We start from the raw sequence: 26,818 nt of genomic DNA on the forward strand, positions 1-26,818 counted from the left end.
TATTCTATCAGAAAGCCTGGTCAGTAGACCAAATGGTCGCCCACTAGAAAAACGTTTTCTAAGTCTTTTTACGACCGGGTTCCGAGTCGGTCTACCTTTGGCACGAGCAAGCGGGGTTTTTTCTCTCTCGGAAATTCGGGTTTTTCGTCCCATAAACTCAAGAAAATCGACCATCGAACCCACACTATATTTTCAGACATTAAAAATATTGTGTTAGGGCTAGGGACTACGAGATGGCAGAAATTGTTATAGCTGTCTCTTCACTGCGTGCCGATTAAATTTGTGATATCCTTGGGCCATCTATCTCTGATTGGTTACCAGTGGAGATTGAACTACCCACTCAGACTCCAAAATTTAGGGCTAAAACGGCCTCGCCTACTTCTTATATGGGAATATAAGGCGTTAGCTGATTAATACACACACACACACACCATGTGTAGCGCAATGGATGTGGCGTTGACGTTCGCACACCACGGCGAAGGAAGACTTGGCTTCAAATCTAGTCGGCGACTAGAGGAAATTGTTCTAAGACTTTTTTCAACAGTTCCGAGTTAGTCGATCCCTGACACGGGCAAACGCGTTTTTTCTCCCGGAAACTCGTGTTTTTCGTTCCGTAAACTCAAGAAAATCGACGGTGGAATCCACACAATTGCAGACATTAAATATATTGTGTTAGGATTAGGGACTACGAGATCGCGGCTTGTTGAGCCGTGCTTTCACTGTGTGCTGCTTAATTAGTGGTAGCCTTAGGCCAGCTATCTCTGACAGGGCTAAAATGGCCTCGCCCTCCCTATGCGGGAATAAAAAGGCGCTAGCTGATTTATATATATATACATACATACATACACATACGTGCGCGTGCGCTGTTTGAACAGTCAACACTATAGTGTGAGGGAAAAAACAGTCATGGCGCCCACCTTAATAAGATGTGATAGGACCTATTTTTGCTATAATGACTGGAGCGGTTTTTACGGGGTATACTTTATACAAGCGTCTATGATAGCGATCAGTGGGAATTTTGGACTGTTCTTCCTGCAGGCATATAATGAGGTCCTGGACTGCTGTGAGGTAGACACCCTCTACCTCACCTGACGCTACAGCAGTTCATTCCCCAGATGTTCAGCAGGGATTAGATCAGGACTCTGTGGCGGTCAATCGTGTGGTGACGTTTATGTCCCCAAACTATGCATTACAGCAGCCTCATGGCATGGTTTGCTAAAAGAGACAATAGACAGTTCCATAGACACCACCGTCCATCTGGTAGAGGGTGTAGTATGATTGTTCACGCCATTACACAGCGTTCCAAGCTTCCAATGTCCCTCTCTACATGACGTTTGCACTAATAAAGATGGCGCTGCATGTTGGTTCGGGTAATGTGGGGCTTGCATATTTTGGTCCTACCATGAAAACTCATATTATGAGCCTCGAATCTCAATGCATTTGTGTAAATTTGTCCCAGTCAATGTCCGGAATTCCTCTTTCAACATGACGGCCGACGAATGGCGAGTCTTACATGTTATCCCTCGAGCACCCTATGGTCACGTTCGGCAAACGAAGTGGATCGTACACTGATGTTAGCACTCGCAGTTGCCTCTCTGTGCTTCCATCTCAGTATGGTATCACTGAATGTTGACCTGGGATGATCCAATTTGTCAACAATTTTCCCAGCAGATTCACCTTCAACATGGAATCCTCTCACAATGTATCTTTCAAACTCTGTTAGTTCCTTTCTCAAAGCCATTTCACCCGGCAACAGTTGCACTGACTTGGAAGCATCATATTGCTTCAATTTATACTGGCTACAAACAAGTGATACATTGCAAAGCGTGATGCACTTTGTCCATGAGGTTTCTATTGATTTCTTTCCAAGCAGTGTCTGTACACATACACTACTTGGAAAATAGAAGACAGTATAAAGGTGCAAAAAATTGAGAGAAGAATAATTTGAGTTCAAGAAAATATGAGTTATCAGGAAGAGAATTTTAAAATGTTTATCGCTAGGCTTACAATTCTTAAAGCTCTTATTGCATGCATATTCATAAATATTTTCTTATAAGCTTCATTAGTGCACATATAAATCTTTATAAGAGCCTGTGTAGCTCAGTGGATGTGGCGTTTGCACACCACCGCGCTAGGCCGCACGAAGGAAGTCTTGGTTTCGAGTCTAGTCGGCGACTAGAGGAAATTTTTCTAAGCCTTTTTTCGACCGGTTCCCGAGTTAGTCGATCTCTGGCACGGGCAAGCAGGTTTTTCCTCCCGGAAACTCGGGTTTTTCGTCCTGTAAACTCAAGAAAATCGACCGTAGAACCCACATTATTTCAGACATTAAATATATTGTGTTAGGGTTAGAGACCACGAGATGGCGGCACATTTGAGCCGTCTCTCTTCACTGCGTACCGCTTAATTAGTGATAGCCTTGGGCCATCTGTCTCTGATTGGGTACCAGTGGAGATTGAACTGCCCACTCAGTCTCCAAAAGTTAGATAGGGCTAAATGGCCTCGCCTACTCCCGTATATACGGGAATAAAAAGGCGTTAGCTGATTTTTTTTTTTTTTTTTTTTTTTTAAATCTTTATAATGTTTTCTGTATTTCTACGTTTTGCAGTAAGTAGTCCAATAACAACAACGGTTCCTGTGTAGTTAGTGGAGGTGGAATGTGCCTTTCATGGTGCTAAATCGCACAAAGAGAAAGAGCGAGAGCGTTGTAAGTTCGATTCTATCTCTGATAGAGGAACTTTTACTTAGCCTTTTTTCGACCGGTTCCTGAGTTAGCCGATCTCTATCAGCGGCAAGTAGGTTTTTTTCTCGGAAACATTGAAAACTTAAGAAAATCGATCGTAAAACCCACACTATTTCCAAACGGTGTTAGGATTAGGGACCACGAGATGGCAGCATTTGTCAGTTGCCTCTGTTAACCGATGCCATGTATAATTAGTGATAGCCTTGGTCCAGCTATCTCTAATTGGCTATCAGGGGAGATTGAACTTTCCCCTCTGTCTCCAAGTTAGATAGGGGTAAAAAGGCCTAACTCTTACATGATATATCACTGTCTGAAATAATGTCGGTACTACGGTCGATTTTCTTGAATTTCCGGGAGGAAAAACCCGCTTGCCTGTGCCAGAGATAGACTAACTCGGGAACCGGTCGAAGAAAGGATTAGAAAAAGTTCCTCGAGTCGGCGACTAGACTTGAACTTAAGTCAAACTTCGAGCGACCAAGTGCCACTTCCACTGAGCTACACTGGCCTATCGCATAATTAAGTCAAACTTCGAGCGACCAAGCGAGAGGACTCAAGCGCCACTTCCGCTGAGCTACACAGGCCTATCACATAATTATTTAAAGTAAAGAGCCAATAGGCTTCATTTCGGCGATGTAAAACATTATTTAAATTAAGAGGATATTAAATCCCACTTTGTTTTAAAACCGAATAAGAAACTCGAAGAGTTTCATGCCGAATATAGTAACTATAAACGTATCGGCGACTACTAGCGTAAGCTAAAGCACATAGTTCAAGTAAGTAGTACAAATTAGGGCAACTCGTTGCAAAGGTGGAGAAAGTTCAAAGCGCTATTCTTGGGTATTTTCCATAATGTAAAACCCATCTCCTAGGATATGTATGATGTTATACATTATGGTGGGAAGTCATTACCCAGACCGGTTTCGATCTTTATTGAGATCTCATCAGTGAGTAGCTGACCAAAGTATAATACTAAGGGTATAGTGAAAAGAACTCATATACTCTGATATACGAGTTGTCAAAAAAGTGCACCCAGAAATTATTTAAAATAAAGAGCCAATAGGCTTCATTTTGGCGATGTAATGATAATAATAATAATATCACATCACATCGCCTATCACATAATAATAATAATAATAATAATAATAATAATAATAATAATAATAATAATAATAATTAATAATAATAATAATGTAGTATTCTAATTAAGTTAAACTTGAAAGCAAATATTAATTTTTGGAAATAAATTTTATAAATATGTTTTAAGTAAGCTTATTCTGGAAGCATAGTTTGAAATAACAACATAAAATTTTCGGCTTCGTTTGTGATTTGAAATTACCAGAAATTTCAACAATTGCTGGACACTCTCTCTCATCTTCAAGAAGAATCTGACTTAGCCTTGGTGCACAGGTCTTGTCTTTTGTTGGAATAAAACATATTCAACATAATGAGGAACAGCTTCCCCCCCCCCCCTTAAGAAGGCTGAAATGAAGGAGATCTAAGTTCCATGTGACTCAAAAGGTAAATGTATAAAGGAAGAGACGAGGACAAAACCCATAGGCCTAATCACAACAGGAGTACACCAGGATATTATTATTTATTATTATTATTATTATTATTCGTGACACCTCCAAGGAGTGCGAAGACTCATCGCGGGAGGACACCTAGTGTGTAGCTCTCCATCTCCACCCTACCAAACCTCCACTACCAATCAACAACATCAGCGCCATCTACCGCCCGCCACCACCACCACCACAACAAGTATCTTTTGTCTGTAAATTGCGTGTGTTCTGAAGGGCCGATTTGTCTGTATGCGGGATGAAAAACCCGAGTTTCCGAGAGGGAAAACCCTGCTATCTCCGTATGAGATCGGCTAACTCCCCTTCAGTTGAAAAAGTCCATATAAAGATTCCTCCCGTCACGACGGGAATCGAACTCAGGCCTTATCCAATCGAAGGGAGCAATGTACTGTCGTTCTTCCAATTGCGCTATGGAGGCGCTATATATTAATCAGGAGGCACTACCAATCACAAGAGAAAGATCAAAGCTCTTCTACCTACTTGTCCATTAACTCAAGCATCTCTTCGTCATTCATGTGTAAGCACTGGTGTAAAACAGATATCTTTTTCTAATGTTCAGTGTTCTGCAATGTTGGAATGATCACGATCCAGAGAAGCTACACTATTTGACATAGAGTTACCTCTATTATCACAGATGATGACAACAGATAGTGTACTTTTGAGAGAATGCATTCAAATATTACTTTAAATTATCATAAGTACAGTACCCCAGCCCTACCACTGTTGAATTAGTTCACATATCAACTCATCTCAAAGTATCATGGATCAGTGAAAATGGTCAAGCTTTAGTCCATTGCTCTATACTCTCTGAGTTTTCTACATTCACTCAGATTACTCATAATACTTTTTATGTAGCTCTGCACCATGACAATAATAATAATAATTCTAGTGCCACGGTGTATGAAGATACATCTGGGATGCCTGTTATCACTAGGTCAGATTCCTAAGGTGTCTCTAGGAATATTCCTTCTGTGGATCCGGACATGAAATTGGAAATGGTGAAGATGAGGCAAGAGATGAAGCTTATCCGTATTGAAATGAAGATAATTGCAGATATGCATGGAAGAATGAAGAATGGAAAAGGTAATCTGAAAGTGGTAATGAATAATTCGAGAGTAGCTCTATATGGAAATTCAATTATTAGAGATATGGTGAATGAGAATTTGCATAAGGTTTGTTTTTCCCGAGGCAGAATCGTTGGACAGGAGGAATAAGAGAAGAAGAGTTGATGATAGTAGTAGGGATAAACGTTTTTTGAGGAAGATAAGGATAACAGTGTGGTAGGGAAGGTAATAAGTGGAAGACCAGGTATGAAAGTGATGAGTTGAAGTGGCGAGAAAAGATCATGAATACTCTGTTAGCAGAGCTATGTGATGAGAAATCGTGCATTCTGCCAATCTGTGGGTTAAATTTGAGAATGAATCTATATAACGAAGATCGTTATATTTAAATAGTTTTGGTGTGAGATAGCTTGAGAGATTGTTGCTGGAAGGAAGGGTGGTGAATAGACGATCTTGTGAAGTGCAAGGTGACGTGAAAGAGCAAGAAAAGGTAGAGGAGCTTATGAATGGAGAAGTGAGTGGAATGAGTAAAGAAGATGAGAAGACAGGGACGCAACATAGATAGGAAAATGGGGAAAGTCCCCATTTTCCTATGGGGACTTTCCCCAAAATGGATGGAGGTTACTGTACCAAAAATGCGGATTCAAAAGTAAATGTATGACTCAGCAAGAGAAGATACTGATGGTCTGGGATGGGAAGAGAGTGTTTACGTTTGGGAAGTATTGTACAATCGATGGTTATATAGAAGAAGTGACTGATGGGGTATTGAGGAGAAACATCTTCGAAGTGGTGTAAGTAGGACTTGTTATAAAGTCAGAATTTATTGTTTTTACAATAATGTGAAAATAAATGGATTGAAATTGTTTCATTGATCAGGTTTGTTCGCTCAAAAATTATTGGCCTAAGTGAAACTTGGTTGAATGAGGATTATATCGAGACAGGAATAGGGATGGAAGCAAATAATATTTTTCATGAGGATAGACAGGGAAAAAGGGGAAGGAGGAGGAGTGCCCGTTTAAAGTGGGGATACCAAGGTCAAACAATTGGAGTGGTTTTGAGGCAGTATGGAGTGAGGTAGAGGCAGATAGGATGAAATGTTTAGTTGGATGTTGTTAAAAAAATTAGCTAACACCTTTTATTCCCTTATAGGGAGTAGGCGAGACTTTTATACCCTATCTAGCATTTGGAGACTGAGTGGGTAGTTCAAACAAGTGCTGCCATCTCTTGGTACCGAACCCTAACAAGATATGTTACTGTCTGAAATAATGTAGGTACTACGTTCGATTTTATTGAGTTTATGGGACAAAAAACCTGACTTTTCAGGAAGAAAATCTAGCTTGCCATGCCAGAGATCGACTAACTGGGAATCGGTTGAAGAAAGGTTTAGAAAAAGTTCCTCGAGTCGACGACTGGACTTGAACTTATCTCTGACTTCGAGCGATCAAACGCAGATGACGCAAGAGCCACTTCCACTGAGCTACACATGTTGTTATAGACCTGGTAATAGGGAGGGCAGTGAAAAGAAAATGTATAGTTAAATTAGCCTGGTAAATTAGAAAAGAATGATCTTGATGGATGATTTCAATTATGGTAACATAGATCAGAATGAAGAAATGGTGGCTAGAAGAAAAGAAAATGAATTTTTGGGCATTTTTTGAGCAGATATTTTGCATTGTGAATGGCAGATGATTGGCATGCATTGCCTGAGAGTGTCGTGAATCCCGAGATAGTGAATATACTTAAGGCACGGTATGATAAACTGTGTGTGTAATAGTGGGAATTTCTAGGAAAAGCCACTTGAATGCATAGGCCTTATGATGATTTTATTATTTTTTAATAACACTTTATTACCTCTCAAATAAATTATTGCATATTATATAAATTTTAAGCAATAGTACCATAAGTTCTTATATGAGATTCATTCAGATTCCAATTTATATCCTTATAATTTATCTTTATATTGAAAGATTTCTTACGGTTTTTTGACCAGGAGATGGCCGATAGGATTCAAAGACGAGTGACCAAGATTTTTGCATGGAAAGTAGTAAGTGAGTGGAATGGATTGCTAGAATTGGTTGCGAGTTCCCTGACAGTGAATGGATCCAAGGAGAGGTATGATAGGATTAGCATGTTGGTTGATTTGGATCTCCAGCAATGAGTCTCTGGACTCTATACAGATACCGCAAAATAATAATAATAATAATGTGCACAATGTACGATTCATGTAACAGAATAATAACAACAATAATGGTTTACAATTCAGCTATACAAGACAGATAATATGATTACATCATGCATATTTTTTTAGGTTTGAAAAGTGGTATTATACAGAGTATTTACATTATACACTTCATATGTTATATTTTCAGTTTTTGTACAAAGATGAACAAACATACAGGTGTTATTCCATTTTTATTACTACAAAAACTCAGTATACAAATTACTGAGCACATTCCTGTTTGACGAAAGATACATTCTTATGTAAATGTACATACCACATAAGTCAAGAATATTTTTTTTGCATAATAATTTTTTTTATCATACAGAGTATTTACTTATGCACAATTAAAACATGTTTACATTTTTTGTTCAGTACAAAAATTCAGTACAGTGTAGAGAACAGTTCTTTCTTTCTTTCTTTTTTTTAAATATAAATATACGTTTTTTCAATATCAATATCATAATTTATTATTTATACACCATATTTATATATACATTTAAGGACATTGTTATTCACAACGTTTAAAACATAATGACATTTAGGTTTAATAACATTTAAGGACGTTGTTATTAATAACGTCCTTAAATGTATATATAAATATGGTGTATAATAATAAATTATGATATTGATATTGAAAAAAGACGTATATTTATATTTAAAAAAGAAAGAAAGAAAGAACTGTTTTTTATTATTGCAAAAACTCAGAATATAAATTATTATTATTATTACGGGCAACTCCAAGAAGTCCTTAGACTCATCGATGGAGGCCCTAAACATCATATCAAGAAAAACTATTCGGTATTCACAGTATCTATCATACCTTGCTTTGAATTCATTTACAGTCATGCCACCCACAACAATCTCTGGCAGCTTATTCCACTGGTTCACCACTCTCCAAGTAAAAAACCTAGTTCTAACACCTTTGCTAACTACACCCTTGCTCAGTTTCCATGGATGGCCCCCTAGTTCTCCCATCACCAGACCTGTTCTGAAAAAATTTCCTCTGAATTAATCTTGTAAAAATCCTTCAGTAATTTGAATGGGTCAATTATGGCACCCCTTTTCCGACTATCAAGCAATTTCTGTAACCTACAGATCTTCAACCTGTTCTCGTAAGGTTCATTCCATAGACCAGCTATCATCTGGATCACTTGCCTCTGGATCCTCTCTACCTCCTCTCCATCAAGAAGAAACCCAGAAAATTACTAAGTACATTCGTTTTGGATAAATATGATGGGCTTTTGATCAGTGAACGATTTGATAATAATAATAATCATATTATTATTTTTTATCAATCAAACATTTTAATATTCATGAACACATGTTATTTACAATGTATGCATGCGCTCATTTATGTACGAGTACATATATAGATATACAGTAGATTACATGTGTAATAGGGTAATGTGATAAAGGAACGGAAATGATATATTTATGAAAATGAGTTAGGTGCTAATATTCGCAGTAAAAGGATGGTGAGGCAGAGTAAATCCACTGACTTTGAGCCTAGCGGTAGCTTTTCCGAAGCCAGTGGGATTAACGATTAACTTAACTATTTTTGTTTTTTGTTTGTTGGTGTGTGTTGCTGTGGTTACTATGTTTTATGTGAAACATATGGTAACTGTTTCAGTTCTAAGTGTGCTGACAATAATTCGGTCTTTAATGTTCTGTGACTGTTCAGATGTTTTATATTATATGGCAAGTTGAGTAATGCGGGTATAAGATGCTCTCTCATGGCTGCTCCATAGAAATTGTTATGACGCTTGGTTGTGCAAAGGTTTTTGTTTGGTCTTGTAATGCAATATGGTTATTTGTTATTATGGTAAGCGTTGTTGAAATAGTGTCTTAGTAATAGTACATAGTCTTAGATTCTTTATACTCAGAATTTTTTGATTTGCTATTGGGGATTCTGTTATTTCATGGTGTGTGGGTCTCCAAAGCACCAAAATTAAAACGATTCTTCGGTGAAGTTGTTCTAAAATTGATAAGTGACTGCTGTTTGTGTAGACCGTCATACCATATTCTAGTATTGTTTCACAAATTCCATGATACGAGTTTTTTTTACATTGGTTGGCATCATAACTTTTGCTTGGAAGATTTTTGCAGCAATAGTGTGTAGTTTGTTATGAAGGTATTCTGTATGTTTAACCAATTTAAGTTGGTTCTCCAACTTGAATTGGTTAAAACTGTATAAACCGAGATATTTAGCGCGTGGTATGGGTGTGATTTTGGAAGAGTGGAAGCTTCCATGGTTAATGCAAGGGAATTTGTGACTATATATCATAAGTGGTGTAGGGTGCATAATTCTTGGGTTCTTTATGATTAGCATATACGCTTTAGCGTTGTTTACTAAAATTGAATTGTGGTAGAAGTAGGCGGTTATTTTGTTTAGCTTATGTTGTGCTTTGGAGAGTGCACTGTTAGTAGTGCTGTGTTATCTGAGTATTGAAATATTTGACTTCGTATGGCCAAATTTTGAATGTTATTTATGTATATGTTGAACAGAGTGAGTGCTAATATTGCTCCTTGAGGGACTCCGTGCTGTATTTGTATTCCCTGGCTGTGATATGCACCTATTTTTATGACTTGTGCTCTATCTGTGAGATAATTCCTAGACCAGGTCAATGTCTATTAATGTGACTGAGTATAATGTGGTCAGCAGTATTTCATGGTGGTCAAATCTGTCAAAGCTTTACTAAGATCAAGAAGTATGATCAAGAAGCGATAATAATAATAATAATAATAATAATAATAATAATAATAATAATAATAATAATAATAATAATAATAATAATAATAATTATAACATTTTAAAATGCAAGCATATTTTTTTTACCTGGGTATTTTGGGCTAAATTTTAGAAGTTTGCTTATGAGCTGACGTGGAGGCATGCAGACGACATGCATTTGTTTTAGCAGTAAAGATGAAATGTCAGCTTGAAATTTTCGTTTATGTTTCTATATTCCGAATTTATATTTATAGAGAGTAATGGAAGCGAGAAATGTCAGTATTTTTAATTTCTCATTCATATCATATATTATAATTATATTTTTTATTTATATGTAATGTTATATTAATATAACGTTTTCTCTAAACGTGTTTTTAATGAAATCGGTTAATTATTAAATTTTACATAAATGAATTATGAAATGCAGATAAATCACTGATATTTTTAATGAAACGTATTGTAAGAATTGTTTCCCCTGGTACCTCAAAATTGGCCGTGCTAGTTGACACGTTGCAGTTTTTTTAATTGAAATCGAAAGTATATTTCAATGAAAATGCAGCTGTATTTGTTTCCTTTGACACCTTAATTGAGGGATATATTATTATTACCGTTATTTAACGGCAATACGTAACATTAATACAGGTTCTGGGGAATTAAATAAATTAATAGTCATGGCATGTCGTACTCTTTTCCTTCAAAGTTTTCACCATCTTGTGTACTCGCTAAATATTCAGTTATTTGGTGATGATACTAAACTGGGAAGGGTAATATTTGATCAAGGTGATGTGATTTTGCAAGATGATTTAAATAAATTGACAGTGTGAGCAGACGATAATGGTTGTCATTTTATGGCGGTGAAATGCAGAGTTTGGTCGAAAAGGCTACGTGCTGTATATTTCATTGACGGAACTGGTTTGCTGAAAATTGATGAGGCTAAAGATTTGGAGAAGTGAACAGAATAACTTAAAGCATTACCTGAATGTTGAATAACACATTGTTAAATAGATATAGGGAAGTTAGTATCCCTCTTTATAAGACTATATGGTTGCATTTTGACTTTGAGATCTGATCACCTAGGTTTCTTGAGGATGAGATGGTGAGGAAGATCCAGAGACAAGCAAGGGATCCATAGAATGCTTCCTATGAGAATAATCAAAGGTGTTGGATTATTAAAGTGGTGGTTGACAGGAAAATTGGACATTATAGAAACATATAACTTAGTGAAATGTTTCTATAAGATTGAAGCAGAAGAAATTTTTCATGTCCATACATGAAAAGTAGGGAGAGAATGAGGGGTCACCTCTAAAAGTTGTGGCAAGATTGTAGTTAATAAGGATGTGAGGACTAGATTTCTTTGCTTGGAGAGTGGATGTGTTGCTAGAGGTGGTTGCAATTGCATTGTCAGTGAATGAGATTGTGGAAAGATATGATAGATATTGTGCAAATAAATAGATTAGTGTGGGTCTCCCTCAATGATTTTTTTGGATCCATAGATACCCATATAATAATAAAGTGACAGCAACTAAGTTTTCACACTAGTGCTGCTAACTCTCTCTGTCTCCAAGGAGGCACCTGTATGCATTTAAATGACAAGATGGAAAAAATGCTTTTATGCTTTTGCAGACAGCCTTATAATTTCATTTATCTTTAAATGCATCCACAAGCAAACACCTATTTATTTTGGCACATCCTTCTGTCTTTTTGAAATAACTAGAACAAATGAACTGATCTGATGAAACTTAAACAAGTGATTCATGTAATGGAGTTATTCTGGGACACTTGCTATACATCCATCCATCTTCCCATTTGTGTTAGGCTCAAACGCCTGTATGGCCAAGAAACTTGGTAAACTTTGAAGCCTAATTACTGTGTATGAGAGGATTAATCCTGCCTTCACAGTGTATTGTTGTCAATTGCATGTGTTCTTCTGTCTGGTTTGTTTGTAGAATGGAAAATCAGAGTTTCTGGGAGGGAAACGTTTCCATCTCCATATCAGACTGGCTAATTCACCTTCATTTGAAAATCCCTGATAAAGGTTCTTTGCATCCTAGAGGAGATTCACACTCAGGCCTTTCCAACCAAATGGCATTGCCAATAGTGACTGAGATACAGAGGCTCAAACTAGTGATACATGTATATTAATCTCACCTATGAAAGTTGTAAACCTCTTGTACATTAACACCATGGATAAACTAAAGGTTAAATATTGTGAAAATCCAGAAATAATTCAATGGTTGGCTAAAGATAATTATAAATAGAAGTTAATAACTCATTTTTATTAAATTTATCCATCTCTTTGTGACATGATTTCTTCAGCAGTATGAATACCTGTCATTTTTTCCCTCACCTTACTTTGATTCTTTACTCTTAGTTTTTATCAGTCTTTTACTTTATCTCATCTCTTTCTGATCTCTTAGGTCTCTCGTCTTTTCGTTCATTTTCTTTATCCAGTTTGCGAATTTCTCATCTTCCATTCTTGCAATGCGACTTGTCCATTTACGCTTAGATCTCTTGATATGTGTTGTTATATCCTTAAGCTCAATTTTTTCTTAATCTGTGCATTATTTATTTCATCTTGGATTGTAATTCTTTTTATGTTGTAGCTCTTTTACTCTTTTGTTTTCTATAGTTACTAAGCATGACCATATCTCTGATCATAAAATACAGCTGTCAGGAGGCACCTCTTCCAGAGATTTAAAACCGATGGTTTTAAATCTCTGGAAGAGGTGCCTGTAAATAGTTAGAACAGTATTTCTAATAATACTGTGGCATTTTGGCACAAATATTATTTGCTATAAGTCTCCAACATGTGAGTTTTGAAGCTTACTGTAAGCATAGATGATTTAAGTATCTTTAGATGTTGGATGAATTTCATTTCCCAGTGTGAGATTAAGAAGGAATTTGGGAGCAGTGAGGGCATGGCAAGATGAAAATGGGATTTATACAGTTGGTAAGGAATAATTACATGAAACTACATGTTATAGAGTAGACAAAGGGTTTAAGGGTGCTGGATCTGATAATAACATAAGATGTATCTATAAGGAGGCATCCATGGAAGTTAAGTTTGTTTACAGTCAAGAAAGGGGTAAGAGCTAGGTTTTTCTCTTATAGAGTGGTGAGTGGAATAGTTTGCCTTTAGAGGTAGTGAGTTCATCTAGTGTGAATGAATTTAAGGGAAAGTATGATAGCTGGTTTGGGTGATTTATAGTCTCCGTCAGGGAGTCGAGGACTCCCTGATGGAGACCACTTTTAACCATGTGGTCTTGTTCTAGGAAGTTGCCAAACATGGAGTTCAAAAAGGAGTTTATGTTCAACTATAAGGCTAGTGATTATGAGAGACTCAGAAGTCATCTTGGAATAGTGCCATGGCTTGAGAAGCTACAAGGAAAGAATGTCAGTAGTGCATGGCGGGTGGTTAGAGAGTAGCAGTATCAGACTACATACCCAAGGTCAGGAGGATAAACCAAGTTGGAATAATGGTAATACTGTTATTTTTGACCACACGAACTATAGGAGAGAATAAATGACTACTATTTGGGTTTTTTTGGTCAAATTTAATTTAAAACAAAGTTATACCAACTAGTTTCACCAACTGTGGCTGCTGGCTTCATTAGGGTAAAAAAATGTATAAAAATAGTAAGAACACTTAAATGCTAAAAACTGTTAATACTAAAACCATAAAATAAACCAAATACAATTGTATTTTTTATAAAAGCAGAAGAATGCGTATATCACACGCATAGCTTGTGTATGATCTGCTAGATGTTGTGTAGGAACGATTTGTAGTTGGCAGCAAAATTCAGTTCTGGCATGTTGAAAGATCTAATAAGGGTCTTCCAGATCTCGGGCAGAATCAGTCCTTGGTTTCCAATAAGGTTTTGTTCTGAGCGAAGAACTGTTTTGGCTTCTTTTATAATTCAGGAGCGAAAGTCCTCCTCTAATTAGGGCATTGAGCTTTTATCCCATTCTATAACGTAATTAGTCCTAGCAAAATGAAAGGCTAACCCTGATTTGCCTTCTCTATTATTATTGACGTCTCCTATGTGCTTGTTCTTCCCGATTTCAAAACTTCCTGAAGTCTGGCCAGTATAGTTCAAGCTGCATGGGCAGGGGATGTTGTAAACTCCGGCATATTTAAGAAATGGATGACTGTCTTTTGGAGATTGTAAAAATTGGCAAATGGTCTGTGCAGGTTTAAAAGCTACTCGTATACCATGTGGCTTGAGGAGTCTGGCAATCTTATTAGAAACGTTATAGAATGGGATAAAAACTCAATGCCCTACTTATCTAATAAGGGTCTTCCAGATCTCGGGCAGAATCAGTCCTTGGTTTCCAATAAGGTTTTGTTCTGAGCGGAGAACTGTTGTGGCTTCTTTTATAATTCAGGAGCGAAAGTCCTCCTCTAAGTAGGGCATTGAGCTTTTATCCCATTCTATAACGTAATTAGTCCTAGCAAAATGAAAGGCTAACCCTGATTTGCCTTCTCTATTATTATTGACGTCTCCTATGTGCTTGTTCTTCCCGATTTAATTCCCGATAAGTAGGGCATTGAGCTTTTATCCCATTCTATTACGTAATTAGTCCTAGCAAAATGAAAGGCTAACCCTGATTTGCCTTCTCTGTTATTATTGACGTCTCCTATGTGCTTGTTCTTCCCGATTTCAAAACTTCCTGAAGTCTGGCCAGTATAGTTCAAGCTGCACGGGCAGGGGATGTTGTAAACTCCGGCATATTTAAGAAATGGATGACTGTCTTTTGGAGATTGTAAAAATTGGCAAATGGTCTGTGCAGGTTTAAAAGCTACTCGTATACCATGTGGCTTGAGGAGTCTGGCAATCTTATTAGAAATTGTCCCTACAAATGGAATCCCAATGGTAGAATTATAATGTATATCTTCAGGTTGTCTTTGTAGGGAGTCACAGAAAAGTATCTTGTGGAACAATTTCTTAGGATAACCATTCTTTGTAAGGTCATTTAATATCCGGGAAAGTTCAGCTTGGAAGTCTTTATCATCTGTTGTAATGAGAGAGGCTCTATTTTTTAGCATGTGAACAATGCTGAGTTTCTGAGAAATACGGTGTGAAGAAGTGAAGTGCAAGTATCTACCTGTATTGGTGGGTTTGCGATAAACTGTAAGGTTGATATGTCCATCTACTGATTTCTTGATTAAAATGTCCAGAAATGGTAATTGGTTATCTTTCTCAGACTCTAGAGTGAATTTAATTTTTCAATGCAAAGAGTTAATCTTGCTTAGAAAATCGAGCCAATCCTGTTCCGTATTTTTCCAAACAATAAAAATATCATCAATGTATCTCCACCAAACTGTGGGTTTAGGATCTAGTTGAGATAAAATTATGCTTTCAAATTTCTTAATAAAGAGATCCGCACAGGGTGGTGAAAGAGGGCTTCCCATTGCAAGACTTGTTAATTGCTGATAAATAGTTTTGTTCCATAGGAAAAAGTTAGATGTTAAACAATGATGGAACAAAGAAGTGATGTCTTGAGGGAATAAGCTTCCTAAAATGTTGATCACTTCATCTACTGGAATGTTGGTGAATAAAGATGTAACATCCAGGCTTGCTAGAAGATCTGTATTGGAGACCGAGATGTTTTTTAATTTCTCCACGAAATGTTGTGAATTTTGTATATAAGTATCTGAATTGCAGATGTGTGCTTTGAGGAGATCTGCAAGGTATTTTGATAATAAATAGATAGGCGAATTAATACCATCAACAATTGGGCGTAACGGTATACCATTTTTGTGGACCTTTGGAGAGCCATATAGTCTCGGTGTCAGTGGATGCATAGACTTCAATCTACGTTTTAATTCTGTTGGCCAGTTATCCATATTATGTAATAAATCATTGGTATCATTATGATTCTTTAAAGTGGGGTCTGAATCTAGAACATCCGATACATCTACTTACCGTGGTCTAGATTCAGACCCCACTTTAAACTTTGTTTTAAAATAAATTTTACCAAAAAAAACCCAAATAGTAGTCATTTATTCTCTCCTACAAGTTGGAATAAAATAGATGAGTAGGGATATAAAGCAAGAACTGAAAAAAAAAAAGAAAGAAAGGAAAACACTGTGGGGGAAATATAAAGCAAAAAGTGATCAGCATACTCATGAGCAGTACCAAGCGCAAGCAAGAAGGGTTGACTAGTATGGTAAGGAAGGCCAAATCAGACTATGAGAGAGAATTAGCCAAACAGGCCAAAGTAAACCAAATTTTATAAAATTTGGTTTACTTTGATGCAAGTGGAATTTTTCAATATATGACCAGTTGTCAGAGAATTAGGGGCTGTCTGTGGAAGTTATGTAAGAGTGTAGTTAGTAGAGGAGTGTGTGTATGGACCAGATTTTTTGCATGGAGAGTGGTGAGTGAGCGGAATGGATTGCCAGAATTGGTTGTGAGTTTCCTATCAGTGAATGGTTTCAAGGAAAGGTATGATAGGATTTGTGTGTATAATGGTTATGGGTCTCCCACAATGAGTCTTCAGACTCCATGGAGATGCCATAAAATAATAATAATAGCATTACTGCCTTGTTTAGAGGCCTGAAGTGGCTTGAAAAAAAGTTTTATGTTTAATTTTTAAAGCAGGGTTTCTGGATTACAGAAAAATTACATAACACTAATAAAAATAGCAAAAATTTCTTAGCCTACCTAAATAATGTACTATAAGTTTTCAACCATTTGTGAGTGGGAGTCACATAAAAAATAAAGATATTTAGTAAATGACTTAATGGCCAATTAACTGAAATTCACAGTACATTTTTTTTCTCCCTGTAACTGGATACAGGGCTCTCTTATACATTTAACTTATTATATCATGATCAATTCATAATAAAATTATCATTATCACATCTTTTATAACAAACAAGTTGTTTTTCAGCTTTTATTAATTCCCATTAATAAAATAAGACTTGTATTTTAGGCATTACTGCAAGAATCAGATGATATCTCACTTTATTTTGGAGATGAAGAAGCAGCAAAGAAAAAATTAAAGTGAGTTTGGTACAAAATTATAGGCATTAACTAATTTATATTATTTTTGATAAGAAATTAGTGTTTTCATCCGTTAATTTTTGCAAGCATAAACTTGTTTGATCATGAAAATATTTTCACGCCTAAGCTAATTCTCTATAGAGATTATAGAGCTGACTAGACATCATGTTGCTCTTTGTGTCCCATAATGCATAGCATGCACTCTTCTTCTTAAGTTTGGATAATGCTGTACATTATGACAAGTCACAAACTACACTAGTGTCAACTTTTATTGAATGGAATCATAGAATGCAGGTCTGTCAATCATCAGTGGAATCTAGATCTGTCAAGGTACCGAGAGCCATCTTAATGTTGCAAAATATACTAGCAAAAATGGGATATTACAATATCATTACAGTACTCGGGATTATAGATAGTTGTAAAACTTTGTGTCAAAAAGTTCTATCAAAAGAAGTTTTGATAGAAGTATATGTAATATAGTTTTATCGAAAATAAGGGTTGGATAAATACTTTTTTTAATTAAATTATTTTTATTTATGAAAAATAACACAATGTGATGTTTTGGTAGCATTAAAGCTGACATGATTTGTTCTTGCTCTACTAGGGAATGGCAATGGGACCAGTATTTCAGCCATTAGTTATGGCAGATGTAATAGCTGAAATCTTTGAGTGCTATAAGGTTTAACAAATGAGGAAGAGGAATGGAATATATTGTCATCTATAAGACTGCAGTAGAATTTGAAATAGTGAGGTTATTTATGTACAGAAGGAAGGAATGAGTGAAAATGCAGAGGTCCTGGGTACTCTGGTATTTGATAGAGAAATTTAAAAAAAATCTAAAAATATATTAAGGAAACTGGTCAGTTGCAGAGTGTGGAAAACAGACATAAGATCATAGTTTTGTAAGTAGTCCTCTGTGCCACGCTAAATCAAATGTCTTTGTAAAGTCAAGAATGACTACATGAGTTTCTCCTAGTATTTCTTCCTCAAATCATTCATCTGCAATTAATGCAAATGAATAGTTTGCAGGAGCTGTAAATGGAAAATAACCATAGATTGGTTTCTTTCAAAAAATGTAAGAACAAGATACCAATTTTAAAAGCCCTAGATGAAAAAGAAATTTTCTAAAAAAATTTGATTAATAATCATTTAAAGAGATTTAAAAAAAAATTTTAAATAATCATTTACTTTCATATAAACATTTATTTTCTTTTGTTTTCAATTCATTTTATTAATATTCTATTAAATAACCATCAATTTGATCATTGTTATATTAAGTTTAGGTGGGAGATGAATTTTATCACCCAATTTGAGACTACTGTCTTGCATATTGGAGGCCAAAAGTAGTTGAAAAAGTTTCTTATTTGGTCTCTAGATCAGAGTTTCTGGACCATGTAAAAAATAAGTAACAATACAAAAAAATTATATATAAATTAAAGATACCAAGAAATTATATACTTGGTTTAATCCTTTATCCAAGTGCAAGCAAACAAGTTTGTGCCTGAACTATTTTCAAGAAAAAACTTCCAAAAATTATATATATATATATATATATATATATATATATATTTAGATATATATATATTTAGATATGTATGTAAATCAATAAAAATGGGACAAAAGATCATGGTATCAAGGTTTATGAATAAGAATAAACCTTTCATGGGTCGGAGCCACATAAATAAATATATATATAAAGTTGAAAAAATAAAACTCTTATTGTATATTTTTCCTCCTTGAAAAAAATTCTTGTCACCCAAAATATCCATATTTTGGGTCATAAGAATGGTCTCTAGAGCAGAATTTCTGAATTATGTGGAAAAAGTACAAATAAAAAAAATCCTTAGCCTATCTACTGTACTAATTGTACTGTAGGTTTATAAGATTTCACAGGCTACATAAAAAAAATCAGTGTACCAAACTCAGCAAGTTTTTCTTATGGGTTTTTACTATACCACAGTCTCCAATTTATTAAGGGATTTGAATATTATTATTATTATTATTACATGACACCTCCAGGGAGTCCAAAGACTCATCAAGGGAGGACACCTACTCTACCTCTCCATCTCCACCACTCAATCCACCAACTACAGCAAATTGCAACTACACCAATGGCATTTACTGCCCATCACCACAACCACTAGCATTTTCACAGACAATCACAATATGCAATATATGCAATAACTGTAGCAACAAGGATGGGCTAAAAAAAAGGTTGCTTACTATAGTTCACATGTGGTCAAGTTCTTTATAAATAGAATTTCATCAAAAACTTTTTTTCCCCTAACCAATTATTTTTCAGATTTTTTTTAGTTGTATCAAATAAATGTGGACTAATGTGTTTAAAAATTTCATAATATGACAATTCAAAACAGACACTAATAATGCAGTTGTATTTTGATTATGAATGCAGTTTATATTAGTTATTAGATGTTTGGGCTTGTTCATTTGGAAAAATTCATCATGATTAACATGAAATAAAAATAAGTACATTTCATAATTGTCTTACTATTGTATTAATGTGATTATTGAATATTTTTGGTGCATTTTTAATGGAACAATTATTTTAGTTAAAAGTAAAGTCAAGGAATTTCTGATTTGAACTCTAACTTCAAATGAGTATTTATTTTTGAATACCAGTTTGTATTTAGCAAAGCTTATGTTTTTGGATCTATTGTGCCATTAGAGAACTTGGTGATTTGGCAAAATACAGAAAAACTCATGGGGTTTGCAAGTATTTTTCTTATCTTTTGTGCTGTTTTTAAACCTAAAATTAAACTTAGCAGTATTGCTGTAATTTCTTTACCATTTATCATTATAAGCCTTCTACCATGAAAGTCCATCCATAGTGACAGTGGTATGGACTTGATGAAAATTATGAAATTCTTGCTATCTGCTAAAGTAAATGCAATAATTGTATAAACATGCCAGGATAGTTTTATCCTATGATGAAGGATAAACTTACAGCATAAGGTTGACTGGATGCTGGTAATAAAAATCAGCAAGTAAGCTATGTACTATTGCTGCTAACCAGTGCTTTTATTCTCGAAAAAAGATGCCAGTACTCACCATGAAGATGTTATTACAGCAACTTCCACACTTTTAACATATCCTCTGATATATATACCCTCGTCGTCTCTAGATCACTTCTTGCTTTTGGTATCAACTGCAGAATGACGACCTTGGACCAGCCATGAGTCCACATATTTGCTAGGGTTGAACTGAATGAGAGGAGGTTCTACTAACCTGATGAACATCAGTGCAGAAGTTGTCCGTACAAGCAGAGATGACTTAGATGAAGTTACTACAAGATTCATCTGAGAGAAACCCCCTTTCATATTCACTGGAAAATATTGCAATTATGCGTTATCTTCCAAAGTGTGCTTTAGAGGCAGTAGTATGTCCGGGACTTTATTTTCTTGAAGTTATTCACGGAAACCACGAACTTCTTCTCTTTCATTTAAGCGAAATTTGCGTGCTAACTTTTTAATTTCAGCTTCACCAAATGTCAGATGTTTCCCAGGATTTTCTGGCCAATACTTGGAATCTAAAATCTTAGCACATTCAGGCAAATCAGCATCATCTCCTTCAAGCAGATGCTTTCCAACAGCTTCTTTCACACTTTTATAGAAGGCAAATGAACTTATTGCAGGACTGTCTCTTTCATTTTTGTGGAGCTCAATCCCTTTGAACTGCATGTTCTTCCAACTTTGAAGAGAAATACTGTAATATGGACTAGGATTTTCAATTCTTTCTTCAAAAAGTTGAACTGTATTCTTTATCTTCCTGTCTGCTTTGTACAAGTCAATATTTCTCTCTTGTAAATCTAGACTTAGTTCACTAAGTTCTTGGAGAGTATCACACATAAGGCCCAAATCAAGAACAAACTCGCATGATGTTATTTTTCTTAAAAGGCCCTCATAAAGAAATTGATCTGTTTTGCTTCTTCTGCTGTCTTCTTTTCCCTCCAGAAAGTGATGGACGAGGGCTTCAAAGTCTTGCCACACTGCAGAAACAGTGCAAAAGCTAGATGCAACCCAGCGAGTGATTAAAATTCTGCCAATTTTAAGAAGTTGAAGTTCTGAAATCGCTGCACATTCCTTTAGTTCTCTAGCATTCTTAGGTGAAGCATCATAAGTCACATAAAGTTTGTCCATGAAACTCTTAAAGCGAGTCACTCTTGCCACATTGTTCACTGTGTCACTAACAGACAATTCAAGACAATGGCTAGCACAATGTCGGAAAAGGACACTAGGAAACTTCTCTTGCATTAGCCTCCTTACACCATTAGCCTCCTTACACCATTATGCACACCAAACAACACAGCTGCACCATCACAAGTTACAGACAATAAATACTCCTTTAAGTAATCTTCAGATAATCCAAAACACTCAATAGAACTAATTAAAGAGTTTAGAATTCCTCTAGCAGTTATATCTGATAATTCGATCAAATCTAGGAAAAGACTCACAGGAGCCGAAAGTTCAAGAAGAAATACACGAACAATAACAATCAATGTTGTTGTGTTACTCACAGTTGTCGATTCATCAATGAGTAACAATATTTTGTTTTTGGAGTTCACTATATTGTCTATTAATGTTTTTCTCATTTCATTTGCAATATGGCTCACAATGTTAATGCAAGCATTTGCAGAGTGAAGAATATATTCCATGTCTAGGCCATTAACTTCCTGTAAATTAATTTCAACTTCAAAGTTGTTAAACGGTTGATTTCTCCTCGTGCCTTTGTAAGCGGTTTGAAACACTTTTCCTGTTACTTCTTTATTATGAGACAAAGTATTTAGGAAAACTTTCTCTAATGTTTTGTTTTTTGCTTCAGATTTTATTTTTTGGCAAGCTTTGTGTGCCACACTCTCCTTGTGATTGTGAATCTTTTTTCTTAATGACATTATCTGTTGTTTGCAAGATTCTCCAAAATGACTGATCTTCCATTTGCCCACTCCGCTGAAATTTTCGTTCCCATGTGTTTATCGACGGCAAGACTTCCGACATCACGACACACTTTACAGTCCAACATTTTATTCTAGACATACAGCCACTCATTTCTCTCGCAGAAGTCATTTTTCTGCAAAAGTGTCCAGCATTTGGGCCAATCATTATCAGAATCTTTCCTTTTGATCATGTGGATCTTCGATCTTGGTTTCCTGATCCGCTTCACCAAGTGTATTTTCGTTGCTAGTTTTCTGTTTTACAGGATCACAAATAGATTTAACAATTTCTGCTTCTTCAGCCTTCCTTTTTTTTATTCATTGGCATAAAGTAACTACTTATTTTATTCATTTTAAACAATGATTGCACTGATTTAACTTAGATTAATTCAAAGCTCATGTGAACACTTGCCCGTTGCAGAGTGAATATAAAACTGATTAACTGATATTGGAAGCAATCGGAAGTGAACACAACTTCCTGTTTCTGGTTGTGTACCGACCTATGAAATAGGAAAGCAGGGTACCAACTTATGAGTAATCAAAACTGAAAATTCAATTCGTGAACACAGTACCATCTACCGGAATGTTTATAATACATTTTGCTGTCAATAAATCGCAAATTTTTAAAAACTTAAGAAAAAAGGTGCCAGTACTGAGTACTGTTGCGTGCTGCCAGAAAAAAAGCACTGCTGCTAACCAACCCAAAAAAAACCTCTTTCTTTCTGCTCTACTTCATATAGGTTTCCTTTTCCTTATGTTTCTTCATGCTCAAATTATTCCAATTCTTCTATTTCTTCTCATCTCCTATTTATTTTATGTTAGGATTGATAAGAAACATGATTTTCAACAAGTTTTGCTCTTGATATTTATCATGTTTTGACATTTAACCTAATACTAAACATTATGGAAGGACCATTACCCAGATTGGCTTGATCTTTATTGAAGTATGTTAAAGTTCAGGTGTAAATATATGAAAAACTAAAGAGAGAGGGGATTAAAACAAGATTAGGAAAATGAATCAGCAAAAAATAAATGTTCGTAAGGTCTTGCAAACAAAAATAGCCACCCACATTAGAGACATTTGAAGGGGGAGAGAGAGCCGAAGTGACGTCATCCACCACAGGGCAATCATGGAACTTGAGTATTGAAACAAAGGATTAGAAAGATATTTAAGTGGGACTGAGAGGGAACAGAAGCCTCTAATTTTTATTTTACTTCCCTTCTCAGAAGATCCAGTTCCGACGGTGAGGAGACGAAGCCGTACCTGTGGGGTTCCTGCTTCAATGCATGGAAGGATGAGGAGAAGGCTATTACCCAAGGATTTGATGGAGACTTTGGCAGTTCTTCCTAACAACCCAATGGAAGATTGTAGCAAATGCATCAACAGGATATCTCCCCGATATTATCTGACTGTTTCTGGGATGTGATCTGTCACATGGATGCAAGTTCTACCCGGTACAGACAAAGTGACCGACCAGCGAGGGCAGAAACAGCTGTCGTCGTAGGAAGTCCGAAGAAAGGACATCGTTCGCTACTCTAGTTGAGAGCACTGCAGCTATCTATGGAGTGCCTACGTGACTATAATACCTTGAAGTAAAGGAACAAAAGCAAGAAAATCTGGACTGAAATTTTATCCAGGTAACTGGACTGTGAATGTAAAGATTACTGTGAGTAGGCATGCTTTGTCAATGTTCCTTTTCTTAATTGTAATTGCATAGGATTAATATTAGTTTAAGAGATAATTGTGCTTATAGAAAGGAGTTGGTGTGAATTTGAGTTTAGAGTTGTAGATATACAAAGCAATATGGTTATGTACAAGGAATGGAAGGAACTAAATTTGATTAGAAATAAGTGAACAACTGCTCTTACATTGTAGACTTGTTAACAATGTGCTAAGGTTACACGGAAGCTATGTATTTAACAATTAAATGAATGTTAAGCTGTTTCAGTATAGTTATGACTAAGGGAAGTAATTTCCTCCCCAGGAATGTATTATTTTGTAACATTTTACTAGTTACAATAAATGTGTTGTATCTGTTTAATGAACTTGCCTGATCTTTTCCCAATTCACTGTCTCTAAAACATTGCGAACCTGTGTGCAGATTGATAGATAATCTCCATGACTAACTGCATGAGTAGATATAATTTAGCTGTAAGATTTGCCTATGTTCCTTTCTTGAAGTTCTCAGACTATATCAATTCAATTAGACTGGTGCAGTCAATAATCAAACAAATTTGTCTAATTGAGAAGAATGAGAATTTTCGCAAACTGCTAATCGCAAGTTGGACACATTAAAAACCTTAAGATCTGCTTTGCATGCAGCTGGAACTAGGAAAAAGTTAATAAAGGTTAAAAGAGGGTCAAAAATTAAGGTAGAGTTAGCTTAAATAAAGTGATAAAGAATCATATTGGAAGCAATTATTAATTTAACAGCGCCGCAGGTCGACAATAAAGATAACAATTAAGACAAATAATAAGGCAAATGAGAGAATATAACACAGGGATGCCTCTCCAAAACCTTGAAGTATTTTACAAGTTCACTCTAAATCTTACTGAGTGACCATACTGCTAAGTTTAATTATGGGTTTAAAAACAGCACAAAAGATAAGAAAAATATTTGAAAAAAAAATTTTTTTTTCCCATGACAGTTTTTCTCTATCACTGCTAAACTCATCATTCCTGTCCTGAATCACTCCAGGAAAGGAAACTCAGCACTGGATAGGCAAAAACCTACTACTAAGCAGTCTCTCTACTCTCCAGGAAGCAAGCTAAACCCACTATATAAGTCGAGGGAAATTTCCAAAAAATCAGGTGATTCCCCCCCCCCCCAATTACTCTAATCTCAGTGAGTGACTTGAAGGATCATTTAACTCTTAACTCAATAATGGTTCCATTCAGTGACATGCCCACTCTGCCACTGAGAAGAACCCCAGTGGTAACTCTGCCCAATGGTAGGGTCACAGCACCACCAAGTGGAACCACTCATATCCCAAGGAAGTATCCACTTCAGTAGCCCCACCTCTGTGGAAACCACTTCATGAATTTTTCCACATCCACGTAAAATCGCATAAGTGGGAGCCAGATCCAGAAGTGATATATTTCACATATACAAGTGGTCAAAAGGTGTCACACCTTATTATTGAAATACTATGGATTAGAGATATGCTGAACGATTTTTCAATTGGTTATACTATAAATTAAAAATGCAAAGAAACTATATTCTTGGTTTAATCCTTTATCCAAGTGTAAGCAAACAGTGTTTGTTCATGAAGTATCTTCACGACTGGGCTACTTGTGTATAGAGGCTAATAACTTCATAATGCTTAGTATTATACACATTCGAAAGGGTGTATGTGCTTTGCATTATGGAATAAAATTGATGTGAAGTCATTAGCCTATATATAACTAGCCAGTCATGAAAATATTTCATGTACAAACATTCTTTGCTTACACTTGTATAAAGGATTCTTGGCATCTTTAATTCAAGAAAAGTATAACAGCTGTAGTGGGTGATATGTGACCTCACTTGACGAGTACGTGACTCATTAGAGCTCCCTGATAATGATAATAAAATTTGGCTAAAATTAAAAAAATAAATCCTTTTATTTAAACATAAATGTTTAAGATCTAAGATGGCAACAGTGACATTCACAAGAATTACTCAATTCTTTCTCTCAGTTTGATTAACTTATGCCTAACACTATTATTCTTTATGTTGAGTTGGTTGGCCAAGTGAATAAGATGCCCACTCTTCACTGCAGGTGTGGATGTTTGTGAAATGTGTTTAGATTGAAGATGAATTTCATTACTAGCATGAGATTGCCACCCAGTTTAATGAGAGGCCAGAAGTGGCTTCTGTAAGTGTTGTTTAATATCTAGAGCAGAGTTTCTGAATTATGTAATTGCTAGCTTGCCCACAATACTGATAGTGATGCTCTATAAGTTTACAACCTTACATGGGTGGGATTGACATTAAAAAAAAAAAATCTGTGTAATCTGTTGAGTAATTGTTATGGGGTAGATTAGGAATATTTTACATTTAAGATCACTATGTCATACAGCTTTTCTGATTTTATAAGATGATGTCTTTACATATACCTAGTCTAGGCATAAATACTGTTACTACTTGAACAGCACATTAAATTTAATCTATCAGTAAATCATTTACAGCTTTCAGCACATACAAACCACACATGTAACATGCATATAGCAGCACTCAGTGTTCGAAATATCTCCCTTTTGCCTTCACGCATGCCCAAAGTCTGTGAGGCCACATCGATGGTAGCACATGCACCATCCAGTGGAAACTGCCATTGTTTGCTATAATAAATTTAGTTTAATCCTTTATCCAAGTGTAAGCAAACAAAGTTTGCGTCTGAAAATATCTTCAGGACTCAGGTAAGGTGGTACATCCCTTGGCAACTCGTAGCAGAGGTGGACCAAGCTCTCATCACTCCTTGTCTTAGTATCTCCCATAATGCAAAGCACATCTCCTTGCGGACATGTATACTGCTATGCATTAAGGGAAGAGC

General features: G+C 35.8%; 1 protein-coding gene across 1 annotated transcript in view; it reads left to right on the forward strand.

Moving 5' to 3' along the window:
* Positions 1 to 10,487: 10,487 nt before the first annotated feature.
* Positions 10,488 to 26,818, forward strand: part of LOC150105121 (Golgi apparatus membrane protein TVP23 homolog B-like) — an 81,919-nt gene continuing 65,588 nt past the window's right edge. Inside the window, exons 1-2 of the mRNA XM_090395505.1 lie at positions 10,488 to 10,602; positions 17,267 to 17,337. Of these exons, the coding sequence (XP_090251631.1) occupies positions 10,588 to 10,602; positions 17,267 to 17,337 (86 nt within the window). The 5' untranslated portion in view covers positions 10,488 to 10,587. The remainder of the gene's footprint in view (positions 10,603 to 17,266; positions 17,338 to 26,818) is intronic.

This window comes from Typopeltis vanoorti, chromosome 7, assembly GCF_054136105.1.
Source record: "Typopeltis vanoorti isolate ZY-2024b chromosome 7, IOZ_Tvanoo_1.0, whole genome shotgun sequence".
Taxonomy (NCBI): Eukaryota; Metazoa; Arthropoda; class Arachnida; order Uropygi; family Thelyphonidae; genus Typopeltis; species Typopeltis vanoorti.